This window comes from Carcharodon carcharias, chromosome 20 (genome assembly GCF_017639515.1).
Source record: "Carcharodon carcharias isolate sCarCar2 chromosome 20, sCarCar2.pri, whole genome shotgun sequence".
Classification (NCBI taxonomy): Eukaryota; Metazoa; Chordata; class Chondrichthyes; order Lamniformes; family Lamnidae; genus Carcharodon; species Carcharodon carcharias.
The window spans coordinates 41,251,113-41,268,110 of NC_054486.1; the positions used below are offsets into that span (position 1 = coordinate 41,251,113).

General features: G+C 42.1%; 1 protein-coding gene across 4 annotated transcripts in view; it reads left to right on the forward strand.

The window, feature by feature from the left end:
* Positions 1 to 16,998, forward strand: part of nubpl (nucleotide binding protein-like) — a 70,822-nt gene that overhangs the window by 2,046 nt on the left and 51,778 nt on the right. Inside the window, exons 1-4 of one of the 4 annotated variants that reach the window (XM_041213828.1) lie at positions 1,993 to 2,007; positions 4,424 to 4,730; positions 10,287 to 10,434; positions 14,709 to 14,743. Coding sequence is in view for 2 of the 4 variants with exons in the window: in XM_041213825.1 (XP_041069759.1) it covers positions 10,287 to 10,434; positions 14,709 to 14,743 (183 nt within the window). In the remaining 2 variants the exon portion in view is untranslated. Of the gene's footprint in view, positions 1 to 1,992; positions 2,008 to 4,423; positions 4,731 to 10,286; positions 10,435 to 14,708; positions 14,744 to 16,998 lie in introns of those variants that run through there. The other 3 variants (XM_041213827.1, XM_041213825.1, XM_041213826.1) reach the window with 3 other exon arrangements.

Sequence of the window (16,998 nt, forward strand, 5' to 3'; positions counted from 1 at the left end):
CATCTTTTATTCCTCAATTAGATCTCCTCTCATCCTTCTAAACTGTAGCGAGTATGGGCCTAAACTGCTCAATCTCTCCTCATAAGACAAGCCCCACATCTCTGGAATCAGTCTAGTGAGCTTCATCTGAACCGCCTCCAATGCAACTACATCCTTCCTAAGGGGACCAAAACTGTGCACAGTACTCCAGGTGTGGTCTCACCAATGCCTTGTACAGTTGCAACAACACTTCCCTATTTTTAGACTCTATTCCTTTAGCAATAAGTGCCAAAATTCTATTTGCCTTCCTTATTACCTGCTTTACCTGCATACTAGCTTTCAGTGATTCATGCATGAGGATGATCTCTCTGCACTGAAGCATTCTGAAATTTTTCTCCATTTAAATAATAGGTCACCTTTTTATTCTTCTGACCAAAATGGATAACCTCACACTTATCCACATTAAACTCCATCTGCCAAATAACACTACTAGGTTTGAAGCAGCATTGTCAAAGTTCAGGTCAGTGTCGCACGGATCTAGATATGCTCAAAGTTTCCATTTGGGTGTGGCCATCACCTTCACAAAACTTAAGCAATGTTATGTGCAACTTAACCCTGAATGTACCAGTGCGTTGCACTGTGGTGTAAGAAGGCACATGACCTAGAGTTAGGGTCATTGTGGTGTTACATACGAACTTATGAAATAGAAGCAATAAAATCATGGGTGATGTGTTTGTTTCAAATTCCATATTCCTGTCTATCCCTGGTAACAGTAGATTCTTGTTAGGCAAGGGAATCAATCTACCTTTGTGTTAAAAATATTGAATGACCCCGCCTCCACCGTCTTCTGAGGCAGGGAGTTCCAAAGTCGCACAACCCACAGAGAATTTTTTTTCCTCATCTCTGTTCTAAAAGGGTGACCCCTAATTTTAAAACAGTGCCCCCTAGTTCTGGACTTGCCCATAAGAGGTAACATCCTTTTCATGTTCACCTTGTCAAGACTGTTCAGGATCTTGTATACTTCAATCAAGTCATACCTCACTCTTCTAAATTCCAGTGGAAACAAGCCCAGTCTGTCTAACCTTTCCTCATAAGACAGCCCTTTCATTCCAGGTATCAATCTAGTAAACCTCCTCTGAACAGCCTCCGAAGCATTTACATCCTTCCTTATGTTAGGAAATGGCGGTAGTTTAAGTAAGTTTCATTGGTATTTGTGGGAGTTTGGAATGAGTTTTTTGAGCTTTAATGTTTAAGTTTGATTTGTATTTCTGTACCTGTGTGTTAAGGAAAGATCAAGTTGAGGTTTAGTATCACTTTAAAAGGTGCCTGCATTTCTGATGAGAGTTTACAACTATAAGAGAAGTTAAGCAAACACAAGAGTAGAAAACTGGGCTGGTCCCTAGCAACAGGAGGTCCAGGGAGGCAGGCTGCCCCCCACAGACACACACACACACACACACACACACACACACACACACACACACACACACACACACACACACACACACACACAGATAGAAAGAACTAGAAAAGCAGTTTTGAGTTCAGCTTTGAAGACTGCTGACAGACAGAAGCAGCTTAAAAGGGGACAGATAGCCAGCCCCAAGCTAAAGAAGAAAATTCCCAAGAATCCAGAGGAGTGGGACAGGAGAAGGTCTGCTTGGGACTTTCTGATCGAAGGAAGGACAGGAACCTGGAAAAAGACCTGTTAAGTGAAGTTAACAGTGAGGGGCAGAGAAAAGCTTAAAGCTACAAGCTGCAGAAAGCAGAGTCAAAGTGATATAAAGCTTTGAGAGAAGTCAGAAGGCCCAAAGAGGCAACTGAAGGTCTGTAACTCTTTGCTGTGGGAATGTGAAGCAGTGGCGTACTGTTGACAGCTGAGTTGGGGTGAGAGAGTGCGTGGAAGAAAGCTTTAATGGATATGGTGACCCAGGGGAGAGGAAAATCGGAAGGAGAGTTTGAAACCTTGGAGGTGAACCCTTGCAGAAGGCATCAGAAAAAACCGTTGGATTGGGAGAAGATTCCAAGGTGAGTTCTTGGAAAGTGGCGATTGGAAACCCTCGTGTGAAAGACAGAGTTCATTGAGACTGATTGGCTCACAGTGTAACAGGGAGTTGAGGAGAGACCCATAGCATCTGCCTGGGTGGCATCTGTCACTTGGTTTCAGAGTGTGGTATGTCTGCCCACAATCGCCAATTAATTTACATGGATTGTACTTCCTGTGAACATTAGCGTATAAGATAGCTTTTGTAACTTGTGTTATCCTTACAAATCTGTATATACCTGTAAACATATAGTTGTGGGTGGAGAAGTATTGTAACATAGCTATTTTCTGTTTAATAAATGTTTTATGCTTTTGTTAGTTTATTAGCTGACTCCGGTGACTGTTCAGTAGCCCATCTCCATGTATCTAAACAAACAAAGAAATCAAATTTAGGACCTATCAAGCTGGGCTCCACTCTGGGATTGGGCTTGTCCAGTAGTAACCTCGGATCGTTATACTTAAATAAGGAGACAAGAACAGCATATAATACTCGATGTGGTCTCACCAATGCCCTGTATAACTGAAGCATAACATCCTTCCTTTTATGTTTAATTTCTCTCGTAATAAAGGATAGCATTCCATCCGCATTCTTAATTATGTGCTGTAGCTGCGTACTAACTTTTTGTAACTCATGCACTAAAACACCGAGAACCCTCTGCACCTTGGAATTTTGCAGCTGCTCTCCATTTAGGTAATACTTTTTTTTTCTTTCAGCCAAAGTGAACAACTTCATATTTTCCCACACCATACTCCATCTGCTATATTTTTGCCCACTCACAACCTATCTGTCTGCAAACTCCTAATGTCATCTTCACAGCATACTTTCCTAACTATCTTTGCGTCTTCTGCAAATTTAGCTACCATGCCTTCGCTTCCCTCATCTAAGTCATTAAGGTAAATTGATAAAAGCTGAGGACCCAGCAAAGGCCCCTGCAGGGCTCCACTTGTCACATCCTGCTAATCAGAAAAATACCCATTTATGCATGCTGTTTTCTGCCAACCAGCCAATCTTCACTCCACACTAATATGTGACCCCTTATACCATGAGCTTTTATTTTCCTCAATAACCTTTGATATGGCACCTTATCATATGCCTTCTAGAAATCCAAGTACAGTATGTCCACAGGCTCCCCTTTATCCACAGCGCATGTTGCTCCTTCAAAGAACTCCAATAAATTGGTTAAACATGAGTTCCCTTTCTCAAAATCATGCTGATTTTTCCTGATTACCTTGAGTTTCTCGAAGTACCCAGCTATAACCCCCTTAAAGATGGATTCTGACACCTTCCCCACAACAGACATCAAGCTAATTGGCCTGTAGTTTCCTTTATCTGCCTCCCTCCCTTTTTGAATAAAGGGGTTATATTTGCTACTTTTCAATCTGATGAAACTTTAAATGCATCTACTACTCATTTGCCACCTCCCTTAAGACCCTAGGATGAAGTCCATCAGGACCCAGAAACTTGTCAGCCTGCAACTCCATCAATTTGTTCAGTACTGCTTCCCGAGTGATTGGAATTTCACCAAGTTCCCCTCTCCCTCCCACCTTCTGATTCACAGCTATTACTGGAATATTTTTTGTATTTTCTATTAGTGAAGTCAGCGGCAAAATATTCCTTCATTTCATCTGCCATTTCCTTCTCATCCACTATTAACTTCCCAATGTCACTCACTTACTCTTTTCATTTTTAAATACCCTTGCTATCCGATTTTACGTTTTTAGCTAGCTTCCTCTATACTCTTAATTTCTTTCTGCTGATTAATCTTTTAGTCATTCTCTTCGTTCTTTATATTCCGACCAATCATCTGACTTGTTACTCATCTTTGTGCAGTGATATGCTTTTTTCTTAAATTTGATGCTTTCTTTAACTCCTTTGGTTAACCATGGATGGTGGGCCCTCCCCTTAGAACTTTTCTTTATAGAGGAACATACTTATTCTTATTCTGAACCATCCCCTTAAATGTCTGCCACTGCCTCTCTATTGATCAATCCTCTAACCTAGTATCCCAGTTCACTTCAACTAGCTCCACTTTTATGCCCCTATTTAAGTTTGAAGTACTACTCTTAGACCCACTCTTCTCCCTTTGAAACTGGATGTAAAATTCAATCATATTGTGGTCGCTGCTACCTAGAGGTACCTTTATTCTGAGGTCATTAATTAATCCTGTCACATTACACAATACCAAGTCTAATATAATCTGCTGTCTGGTTAATTACAGAAAGTGCTGCTGTATGGAACTATCTCAAAAGCTTTCTATGAATTCTTCACTCAGCTATTACTGCCAATCTGGCCAGAGAGGTGTTAAGACCTAGGATGAAGATAGCTCTATATCTGTACCCTTTACTGTATAATTGTATATAATTACGAGTAGTTGATAAAGACCTGTTTTTAACATACAGAAGACTACAAAGACTTCTTTAATAGACAGGATCTACAATCAGCACCATCCCAACATGGTGCCAACTCCGAATCAAAAATCCCTCACAGAAATGCTGAAAAATGAAGGAAAAGAAAATGATTTAAAGAAATGATTTTGAACTGTAAGAAGCTCCCAACTGAAGCTACAGATGCTGAGAGAATTCACCAGAAAAAACTCCTGAGAGAAAAGCCTAAAAGCTAAGAGCAGGGGTTTCACTGCAGCAGAAGACTCCATTGAATCTCCCTTGGAAGTCCAGCTTCAGCAAGCAGAGTTTATTGCCTGCAAGGGTGAGCTACATTGTTTTACTTTCGAGGCTGCAGCTAATCCTGAGAAGTTCTTTTTACTAATTAGGTCTGATGTGCAGTTTGAATGAAACCCGTCGCTAATTCTGATTCTCAGCCTCAACGCATGGCCTCAGAGTTGAACAGGGAAAAAAAACAAATGAATAAATAACTTACCCAGGCTCTCTGGAACCTCGTGACCATCCTAATCCTTAAACAGCAAGCCTGAGGATCATCTAAACGCCTAGTTACTTACAACAATGCCTTGCTGATTAAATCAAGCCAGCTGACCCCATGCAGCTAATGTTGAAATTTCTTCTTTCTGAAGCACACCACCAATTTGCGAAGCCCACCAAAAGCGACAGGCGTAGGAAATCATTTTATTTATTTGCTCATGGGATGTGGGTGTCACTTACTAGGCCAGCATTTATTACCCATCCCTAATTGCTCTTGATGTGGTGGTGAGTCGCTTTCTTGAACTGCTACAGTCCATGTGGTGTAAGTACACCCACAGTGCTGTTAGGGAAGGAGTTCCAGGATTTTGACCCAGCGATGGTGAAGCAACGGCGATATGGTTCCAAGTCAGGATGGTGTGTGGCTTGGAGGGGAACTAGCAGATGGTGGTGTTCCCATGCATCTGCCCTTGATCTTCTAGATGGTAGCGGATGCAGGTTTGGAAGGTGCTGTCTGAAGAGCTTTTGAGAGTTCCTGCAGCGCATCTTGTAGATGGTACACACTGCTACCACTGTGATTGTGGAGGGAGTGAAAGTTTGTGGATGTGGTGCCAATTAAGTGGGCTGCTTTGTCCTGGATGGTGTCAAGTTTCTTGAGTTGTTGGAGTTGCACTCATCCAGGCAAGTGGAGAGTATTCCATCACGTTCCTGACTTGTGCCTTGTAGATGGTGGACATATGTTGGGGAGTCAGGAGGTGAGTTACTCACTGCAGAATTTCTAGCCTCTGACCTGCTCTTGTAGCCACAGTATTTATACGGCTAGCCCAGTTCACTTTCTGGTCAATGGTAACCCCCAGGATGTTGATAGTGGGGGATTCAGTGATGGTAATGCCATTGAATGTCAAGGGGCGATGGTTAGATTCTCTCGTTGCAGATAGTCATTGCCTGGCACTTGTGTAGTGCAAATGTTACTTGCTACTTGTCTGCCCACGCCTGGATATTGCCCAGGTCTTGCTGCATTTGCGCGTGGACTGCTTAAGTTTCTGAGGAATCGTGAATGGTGCTGACCATTGTGCAATCGTCAGCGAACATCCCCACTTCTGACCTTATGGAAGGAAGGTTATTGTTCTGCAGTGAATGGCAACGCCATCTTGGAAGCCTGTAGGCTCTTAAAGCTGTACTCACACTTTAAAAATCTTCACCTTGGATCAAAAATGCCACTTACCAGATCGGTTTGGACTAACCCCAGGGCCAAACTCAACAGGACATTTGGCATCCTTGAGAAGCATTTTTTCAGTTTGTTTGAGTACATTAGTCTAGGAAGACCAGATTATTGCCTTTTATTCCTGGTTTAGTAATTGTGCTCATGTTGTCCTCATGCAAGGCATTGCTGAATCCGCAACCAACCAGCCTCAAGGAACTGTTTGAATATTTTAACCTTCAAGCTGAGGAGAGTTTGGAGCTGAAGAGGCATTAAAAAAAACCCAAGAAAAACAACGAAAAGGCAAAAGACAACACCTGAACAAACCACATGAGGGTGCCAGAGAAGCATAGAAGGCCCAGTAATACATCTTTTTGGGAAGCTTGAGCCAGAAGTCCCAAATGATTTATTTTTCAAAGAAGTGGACAAGTTTCCAGAACTGTACCAGCAGCTGATAGTGAATAACAAGGAAAATGCCCTGCGTCAGGGACAACAAGAAAAAGCAGAGATACAATCAGAAAATGGGTTGGAAGAACTCTCTACCTGAAGTACAGCCGGGCACAGCAGTAGACAAAGGCACTTGCAGAGCTCATTGCCTTGAGAGATGAACCAATACATGGAAAAACACGATGAGTTGGAAAAGACATCGAATGCTACTTCAGAGAAAGCTGCATTGGAGCTACCAGCATTGAAAAAGTTATACACCAATACGCAGAGAGAGAAGACAAGAGCTGAACAAGAAATTAAACAGTTGAAAGAGCAACTAATTGTCCTTCAGGATCAGATTCAAAAACCATTCATTACCCTTCAGCAACATGATGGAATAAATAATACTTTGAGCAGCAGAATGGCAGAACAAACTCGATGAAACTCTGTTAAATCAGAAGAAAACTTGAGACTAAGTACTTGAGCATTGCAACAAAAGGGAAAACCTGATGAAGGGCCTTCACATACATGCAGCAAGGATCTCTCAAGTCTGACCTCAGTAACATTACAAAGTGAGACAAAATGAATGTAATGCCACTCAGAAAGAACTGACAGCCCAGTTTTCAGAGAAGACACCGGAATGTTCACTTTCGGGATGAAGCCAAGAGGTACAAGAATGCATCTGGAGTAGGCATTGCCGCTGAAGTTAGTTCGGGGATTCTCGGGAGACTGAAGGAAACTACTTTTGACAGACACTGGGCATTATGACTCGGCAAAGTGTGGAAAAGTTAGCCCGTTAGAAGCTAGGAGTAGTTTTGGACTGGTTCCTGTAAAGTTGACAATTCTGCAGAGTGCAGTGTGATGTATAAACATGGTGTGGGATTATTGGTTGTGTTGAGAAATTAAAAAGGAACACCTGTTAATTGTTTAGAGTATTAGCTGTCTACTAAGTAATGTTTAGTCGATGTTGATTTTGTTTTGTTTAATCCCAAGTTTTTTGTTTAGTCTGATGTATTTGCAAAAGCTATCAGTCTCTATGGGTATCGTAACATTGTCTAGTCTCGTTTATCAGCAAAGTGATGGAAGCTGTCATTAACAGTGCGATCAGTTGACACTTACGCAACAGCTCGTCTTACTCAAGCTGCTCACAGTTTGGGTTCCGTCAGGACCACTCTGCTCCAGACCTCATTTACAGCCTTTCATGTAATCAAACGTTCCAAGGCATTACACAGGAGCATTATAAAATGTATGACACTAAGCCACATAAGGAGCTGTTAGGTCAGATGAGGGAGGTTTTAAGGACTGTCTTAAAGGAGGAAAGCAAGGTAGGGTTAAAAATATAAAAACACTCAAGCAAGGTAGAGTGACAAACAGATGTAGAAAGGGAGTTTGAGAGCTTGGGGCATTGGCAACTGAAGACACTACCATCAATAGTGAAGTAATTATAATTGGGAATGTACAAGAGGCCAAATTAGAGGAGCATAGATATCGCAAGGGATTTTGGGGCTGAAGGAAATTTTATAGAACTTGTGCAGAGCAAGCCCGCAGAGGGTTTTGAAAACAAGGATGAGAATTTTAAAGGTAAGATGTTGCTTGGCTAGGAGCCAATGTAGCTCAGCAAGCAGAAGGGTGATAGGGGAATGGGAGTTGCTGCAAGTTAAAACATGGGATGACCATCTGTTAATGGAGGGTAAAATATGAGATTTCAGCCAGGAGTGCATTGGAATTGTTGGGTCCTGAGGTAATGGAGGAATGAGTGATGGTTTCAGGAACAGATGAGCTAAGATGGGTGAAATCTGGTGATGATACAGAGGTGGGAATAGGTGATCTTACTGATGGCACGAATGAGGTTAGAAGCTCACCTTGGGATCAAGGTGATACCAAGGTTGTGAGCTGGGAAAGATGGGAATGGATTTGAGAGTCAATAATACGTTCGAGGAATTTGGAAAGGCAAAGGAGGTCGGAGACTGACAGCAAGGATGGTTGGGTCAAGAGTTTTTTTTTTTAAGGAGTGATGACAGCAAATTTAGAAGAGAGAGGGACAACACCTGAGGAGTGAGAACCATTTACAACATTGGCTAACAAGGGGGCCAGGAAGGGAAGTTGGATGATCCATTTAGTAGGAATCTGATCATGTGAACAGGAACTGGATCTCATGGTCAAGATGAGTTCAGTGAGGGCTTAAATGGAGTTAGGAGAGAAATTGGGGAAAGATGCGAGTTCAGGACCAGGGCATGGACAAAAGATCTGAATTCCATAAGTGAGGTGAGCGTGATTGCCCTTGACATCAAGGCAGTATTTGAGTGAGTGTGGTATCAAGGAAACCTAATAAAACAGAAATCAGTGGAATCGGGATGGTGAGGGGAAAGCTCTGTACAAGCTGGAGTTATACTTGCCAGAAAGGAAGAAGATTGTGGTTGTTGGAGGCCAATCTTCTCAGCCAAAGGACATTGCACCTGGAGTTCCTTAGAGTGTTGTCCTAGGCCTAATCATCTTTAGCTGTTTTATCAATGACCTTCCTTCCAATATGGCTGGTTGCGCTATTGCAAAATGGAGGTCCTTAATGAAACCCTATGCCATTGCTTATCGGGAATTTTGGCTGAGTATAGCTATCACGGCCACTTTCTTCTAAAAGATATAAGGAGGTAAAAAGGCAGTAAAAGACAAATCTTCCAGTCAAGGACTGAGGTGCATGGACTTGTGCCAGAATCATGTGAAATGGGTTACAGAAGAATGACTATCACCTGGAAGCATACTGTGCGTTTTGCTCAAACTTGTACAATGTTTATGAAATTATTGCAGTAAATGTTGCTTTGGAAAAAAAAAGTCAGAAGTGGGAGTGTTCCCTGATTGTGCAGTGTTCAATACCATTCACAGCTCCCAGGTACTGTAGTAATCTGTGCCCATGGACAGCATTCAGGCTTGGGCTAATAAGTGGCAAGTAACATTTGCACCACACAAGTACCAGCCAATGACCACCTCCAACAAGAGAGAATCCAGCCATCCCCCCACCTTGACATTCAATGGCATTACCATTGCTGCATCCCCCACTATCAACACCCTGGGGGTTACCATTGATCAGAAACTTAGCTGGATCAGCCCTATGAATATTGTGGCTACAAGATCTGGTCAGAGGCTGGGAATTCTGTGACAAGTAACTTTCTTCTTAATTCCCCAAAGCCTGTCTACCATCAAGTCAGGAGTGTGATGGAATATTCTTCATTTGCCTGGATGAAGTAGTTCCAACAACACTCAAAGCTCGACACCATCCAGGACAAAGCAGCTTGCTTGCCAAGGACCCAATCTACCACCTTAAACATTCACTGCCTCCACTAGTGACACATGGTGCAGCAGTACATACTATCGACAAAATGCACTGTGGCAACAAGCTAAAGCCCCTTCAACAGTATTCTCCAGACACACAACCTCTAATACCTAGAAGGACAAGGGCAGCAGATGCATGGGGATACCACCACCCCCTGCAAATTCCTCTCCAAATCACATACCATCCTGACTTGGAACTATATCGCTGTTCCTTCACTGGGTCAAAATACTGAAACTCGCTCTGTGGTTATACCTACACCACATGGACTCCAGCAGTTCAAGAAGGTGACTCGCCACCAACTTCTCAAGGGCACTTGGGAATCAGCGATAAATGCTGGCCTTGCCAGTAAAGCTCACATCCCAAATGAATTTTTTTTTAAAAGTTGATGTGTTTTAAGTAGGAAATGCATTCTTATATTGTGACAATTTTTTTTTAAGTCTTCAGGGTCCAGTATTGAATCGGTACAGGACAGACAAAAACACTTGTTGACTCGGGGACTTCCAAAGCAAAAAGTGATTCCAGGAGTGAAGCAGGTTATTGTTGTAGCCTCAGGAAAAGGAGGTGTTGGAAAATCAACTACTGCAGGTTACCTAGTGAATGTATATGGTTTCATTTGCAAACTGGTGTTGAAGAATTCCAAAATTTTATACAGGACAGTGGTATTCTTGAATATTGTTGAAAAGAGAGATGTATTGCCGAAGTTTTTCATCCTGAAATCATCAAAACATATGCAAGAATGCCAAATTACAAACGATCACAACAATTAATACTACAAAAAGTGTACAAAAGAGAGCTAATTGGTTGGCAAGTTGACTCTGGCTGAGGTGTTGCCATGGAGAAAGCAATAGGTGATTGTCGGCTCCCCAAGCTCCTAGGCATTTCAAAAAAGATGCAAGGCTAGAACATATTCCTTTTGTATGTAGAGAACAGGTCCCTCTGTTTGAATTTTTGTCACTTCTAGGGAGCACAATGTCAAAATGGATGATTTCACATTTTCCCACTTTATACTCCATTTGTCAGATCTTTGCCCATTCACTTAACCTATCTGTATCCCTTTGTAGTCTCCTTGTCCTCTTCACATTTTTCTTTCCTACCTATCTTTGTCTCATCAGCAAATTTAGCAACCATATCTTCAGTCCCTTCATGCAAGCCATTTCCATAAAATTGTAAAAAGTTGTGGCCCTAGCACTGGTCCCTGTGGCACACCACCCATTATATCTTGCCAACCAGAAAATTGCCCATTTATGCCTACTGTTTCCTGTTAGCTGGCCAATCTTCCATCCATGCCAATGTGTTACCTCCTACACCATGGGCTTTTATTTTCTGCAATAACCTTTGATATGGTACTTTATCAAATGCCTTCTGGAAATCTAAGTACAATACATCCGTCATTCCCCTTTATCCACAGCATGTTTTACTTCAAAGAATTCCCAATAAATTGTTTAAACATGATTTCCCGTTCACAAAACCTGTGACTCCGCCTGATTCCCTTGAATTTATCTAAGTGCCCTATTGTAACGTCTTTAATAACAGCTTCTAACGTTTTTACTATGAGCGATGTTGAGCCAACTGGCCTGTAATTTCCTACTTTCTGCCCCGCCACCCTTCCTTTTTGAATAAAGGAGTTACATTTGCTATTTTCCGATCTAATGGAACACCCAGAGGGTGGTGACGGTCTGGAATGTGCTGCCTGGGAGGGTTGCCTCACATCCTTTTAAAAGTACCTTGGTGAGCCCTTGGCACATCATTACATTCAAGGCTATGGGCCAAGTGCTGGTAAATGGAATTAGGTAGCTAGGTCAGGTGTTTCTCACGTGTCGGTGCAGACTCAATGGGCCGAAGGGCCTCTTCTGCACTCTGTGATTCCGTGATTCCCCGAATCTAGGAAATTTTGGAAAATTAAAACCATTGCATCAACTATTTCACTAGACACTTCCTTTAAGATCCTAGGATGACGTCTATCAGGACCCGGGCACTTATCAGCCCGTATCTCCAACAATTTGCTCAGTCCCACTTCCTTGGTGTTTGTAATTTTCTTGAGTTCCTCCCTCCCTGTTTCCTGATTTATAGCTATTTTAGGGATGTTACTTAGATGATCCTATTATGAAAACCAATGCAAAGTACCTGTTCAATTCATCTGCCACCTCCTTATTTTCCATTATTAATTTCTCAGACTCATTTCCTATAGAACCAACGCTTGCTATGTTAATTCTTTTCTTCTTTAAATATCTGTAGAAATTTTTACTATCTTTATATTTCTAGCTAGCCTTCTCTCGTACTCTAATTTTTCCCTTCTTTATTAATCTTTCAGGCGGTCTCGGCTGTTTTTTATATTCTATCCAAACTTCTGACCTGCCACCCATCCTTGTGCAATTATATACTTTTTCTTTAACTTTGATACTATCTTCAACTTTTTAGTTAACCATGGATGGTGGGGGGGTCCTCTTGGAATTTTTCTTTCTGGTTGGAATGTATCTATTTTGTGCTTTCTGAGATGCCACTGTATCTCTGTTGACCTAACCCTTAATCTAATTTGCCAGTGCACTTTAGCTCTGCTTTCATGCCCTCAACTGCCCTTATTCAAGTTGAAAATACTAGTCTTGGACTCACTCATTCTCTCAAACTGAATGTAATATCCAATCATATTATGATTGCTGCTACTTAGAGGCACCTTTACTATGAGGTCATTAGTTAACCCTATCTCGTTGCACAATACCTGGTCTACTATAGTCTGCTGTCTGGTTGGTTCCAGAACGTGCTGCTTTAAGAAACTATCCTGAAAACATTTTATGAAGTCCTCATCCACGCTACCTTTGCCCATCTGATTTTTCCAGTCTATATGTAGATTAAGATGCCCCATGAATATTGCTGCACCTTTCTGGCAAGCTCTCATTATCTCCTGTTATATATTCTGTCCTCCTGTGTAGCTACAATTAGGGGGCCTGTACACAACTTCCACAAGTAGCTTCTTGCCTTTATTGTTTCTCATCTTTACCCAAACTGCTTCTACATCCTGGTTTCCTGAACTTGGGTCATCCCTCTCTATTGTGCTATTACCATCCCTCCACCTTTTCCTACCTTCATGTCCTTCCTAAATGTCATAGACCCTTCAATATTCTGTCTGCAATCTGTCATTCTGCAGCCATGTCACTGTAAAGGCTATCAGATAGCACTTATTTATTTCTATTTGAACTATCAGTTTATCTGTTGTTTTGAATGCCAGATACAAATGCATTCAGATACAAAGCCTTTAGTTTTGTCCTTTTTATTATTTTTGTAATCTTGTCTGCTGATTTACTCTTAGGTTTGTACTCTGTCACTCCCCACCATGGTCTGTTTATCGCTTCCCAAATTTGGTGCTTTGGTCCCCACTATTTAGTTTAAAGTCCTCTCGACTTCTTTGCAAGAACACTGGTCCCAGCACGCTTCAGGTGTAGACCATCCCAATAATCCAGCCCTCGCTTTTCCAAGCACTGGTGCCAGTCCCCCCATGAACTGGAACCCTCTTCTCCAACACCAGCCTTTGAGCCACACACTTGTGTCTCTAACCTTGTTCACACTATGCCAATTTGCACGTGACTCAGGTAATAATCCAGAGATTATTACTTTTTGAGGTTCTGTTTCTTAATTTAATGCCTAGCTCCTCATACTCCCTTTGCAGAACCTCTTGCTAGCCTCATCTATGTCATTAGTACTTGGATGGACCCCTCCCACTGCAAGTTCCTTTCTAGCCCTGTGCAGCCATCCCGAACCCTGGTATCAGACAGGCAACACAGCCTTCTGGATTCTCGCTTTCGATTGCAGAGAACAGTATCTATCCCCTTGACTATGCTGTCGCCTATCTCTGCCACATTCCTCTTTGTGCCCCGCACCCACTTGAATGGCATCCTTCAACATGGTGCCATGGTCAGCCCACTCAACCACCTTGCAGTCCTTCTCCTCATCCATACAAATAGCAAGCACCTCATATCTGTTGGACAAAGTCAGGGGCTGAAGTTCCTCCATCACTACATGCTGGATCTCTTACCTGCCTGACTCACAGTCACACCCTCCTGCCCCTGACCCATTGGTCAGTTCTAAAGTTCTGCCTAACCTAAGGGGTGTGACTGCCTCCTGGAACAAAATGTACAGGTCACTCGCCCCCTCCCTTATGCCCTGCAATGCACAACTTGGATTCCAGCTCAGCAACTTGGTGCCGAAGTTGCCTAAGCTGCAAACACTTTGTGCATGTGTGGTTGTCCGGGATTGCAGAGCATTCCAGATTCCCACATGCTGCAGTCAAGGCACACCACCAGCCCTGTCATTTCTGTCCAATCTAATTTACTTAATTAGTCAAATGTTTAATAATTTAGACAGATAAAGTAATACAAAGTTGCACACACTGAGCTTGGAGATGAGGAAGGAAACTTGAGAACCACTGAAGGCTGAAAAAAAGCAGGGAAAGGATCACCTCTTTCCACCCCCCCCCGCCTCGAATTCCCACCTGAACCAAACTCACAACTTCTCATTTGTCCGTATCACCCACTTTTCTGCAGCATGTCTCTCTTTTCAAATATATATGTCTATATATAAATTATTTATATAAATTATATATCTGCTGTAATGTATTTACGGCAGTAAATTGGATTACAGCCTTGTACTATTTTTCTTTTTTTTTGCATTTTTCCTCAAAGACCATACTGCTTGGCAACTGGTATAAAGTGGGAGATCAGAGGCACTCGATGAATCGCTCTGTGGAATATCTCTTCCAAGTTTTTGGGTTGAGGGAGGGGTGATAGCTGGTGTGTCATCTACTTTTGTCTAATTTTAAGTTCTGATATGGTGTATTGTACTGATCTCTAAATTTACTTTAATTTCAGTGAATTTGGCTCTGGGATTAGCAGCTAACAATTTGGTAAGTGGACATGCTTTTGCAGCAGAATTTTGTTAAAGCGTTGTATAAGATGTGACTTTTGTGTGAAAGTTAACAATGACACTATAATTTATAAGTTAAATATATTTTTACAATAATTTCTACTGATACAATTCTTAGTGTTGCAAACTATACTTTGTCATTAACTTGTTCAGTGTTGACAATTTGTCTTAATACAATTTATTTATGGCAAAATCCCATGTTGTTATGAAGTTTGACCTAGAAGCAGTACACTATGAAAACCTGTAATTTCTTTAAAATGCTTGTTTTTAAGAATGTTGGCAAGGACTCTTAAGAATTGGGATCAATTGTAATTTTCTTGGATACTAAGAAATATTGGTCCATGTGACCATTGACCTGGAAGCAGTACCAACAGGAAGGAGATTAAGACTGTGACTGGCAGACACAAAGATGAGATGCAGCACAGGAGAAAGCAGAGAAGACATATTTACTAGTAGCTGTGCATGACAGAAAGCCAAAGATGGGTTTTGAGTAGGGATTTTTGAATTGGATAATTTTACTGCTGCTGCTTTAGTTTTGCCAGAGCTGACCAATCTGACCAGTTTAATGGCATTTATTAAAGGGGTCGGATAACGGAGTCTCTGGGGAATCTGTGCCATCAAGACTGTCATGAAACTAGCTAAGGAGGGTCTGCAGAAGTCTGCCGTTTGGGTAACGACCATCTCCAGGAACATCTGTAAATACCATTGTAATCATTAATCAGTTATGATTGTCACCTTATCTCCAACAGCCTCAAGGAATAGGTTTGAAAAGCTGCACATGAGGGCTGAGTTTGATAAAATTCAAGAGTGACATCACAGGAGAAACATAAAGTCATTGGTTAGTGAGAAACTGGTATTAGGGAGGGTCTGTAAGTGGATGAAAATGAGAAATTTGCATTCTTTTTAAAAGAAGTAGGATTTAATTAAGGAACACAAATAATAGGGAAGTAAAGTTAACTCATGGCCAGGTAAAATAAGGTAGTATAAATAAAGCAAAGTAAAATAAAGTTAACATAAGGAAAATAAATGGAAGCCGTGGCAGGACAGCTCAGTTGTGTGAAATACATATCCTGTAATGCCTATGTCGTTATTTATCAGTAAGGGGCAAGTGAGGGGACAGGTGACTACGCCGCAGTGAGGCGGAGACTGAGTGAGTAGTGAATTAGGTTTGCGTGGGAATGCGGTGAATGGGGAAATGGGTGTGGCGTAATAGGAATTATTCTAAGTTAATTAAATGAGTAGCTAAATTAACTATATAACCTAAGTAACAATAACAGGACAAGTGTTATGTTGCAGTTGTGGAATGTGGGAGCTTTTGTACGCCAAGGCAACCCAGGACAAACACATCTGCAGAAAGTGTAAGCTGCTAGATGAATTCTGGATCAGGATTCTTGATCTGGAAGCCGAACTGCAGACCCTGTGCAACACAAGGAAGGGACAGAAATACCTTATCACTTTGTTCCAGAAGACAGCCATGCCTCTTAGGTCATCTGTTTTGGTCAGCAGTGAGTGACAGGAGGATGCGACTGTGAGTGAGGCAGGTAATGGGAACAAGCAGACAGTAGTGGAGGAGCCTCAGACTTTGCAATTGTCAGACAGACTTGAGGTGCTCACAACCTGTTTGGATGAAAGTGAGGTCTGCAAGGTAGATGACCAGATTGGCAATGGCACCTTGGTACAGGAAGCCGTTCAAGCAGGGGAGCAAAGAAGAATATAGTGGTAGTAGGGGACAGTATAGTGAGGGGAATGACACTGTTTTCTACAGCAAAGAGCGAAAGTCCAGAAGGCATGTATTGCCTGCCGGTGGCAGGGTTCAGGACATCTGCTTGGGGCTGGAGAGTAAATTGCAGTAGGGGGGGATCCGGTTGTCGTGGTCCATGTAGGTACCAACGACGTAGGCAGGACAAGGAAGGAGGTTCTGCATAATCAGTATGAGAAGATAGGTACCAAGTTAAGAAGCAGAACCTCAAAAGTAATAATTCTGGATTATTACCTGAGCCACGTGCAAATTAGCATAGGGCAAATAAGGTTAGAGAGATGAATGTGTGGCTTAAAGACTATTATGGGAGAAGTGGGTTCCGGTTTGTGGGACACTGACACCAGCTCTGGGGAAAGTGGGGGCTGTGCGATGGGACAGTCTGCACCTGAACTATGCTGGGATGAGTATTCTTGCGAATCGCATAACTAGGGAAGTAGAAAGGGTTTTAAACTAAACCAAGGTACCCAACGGATCAA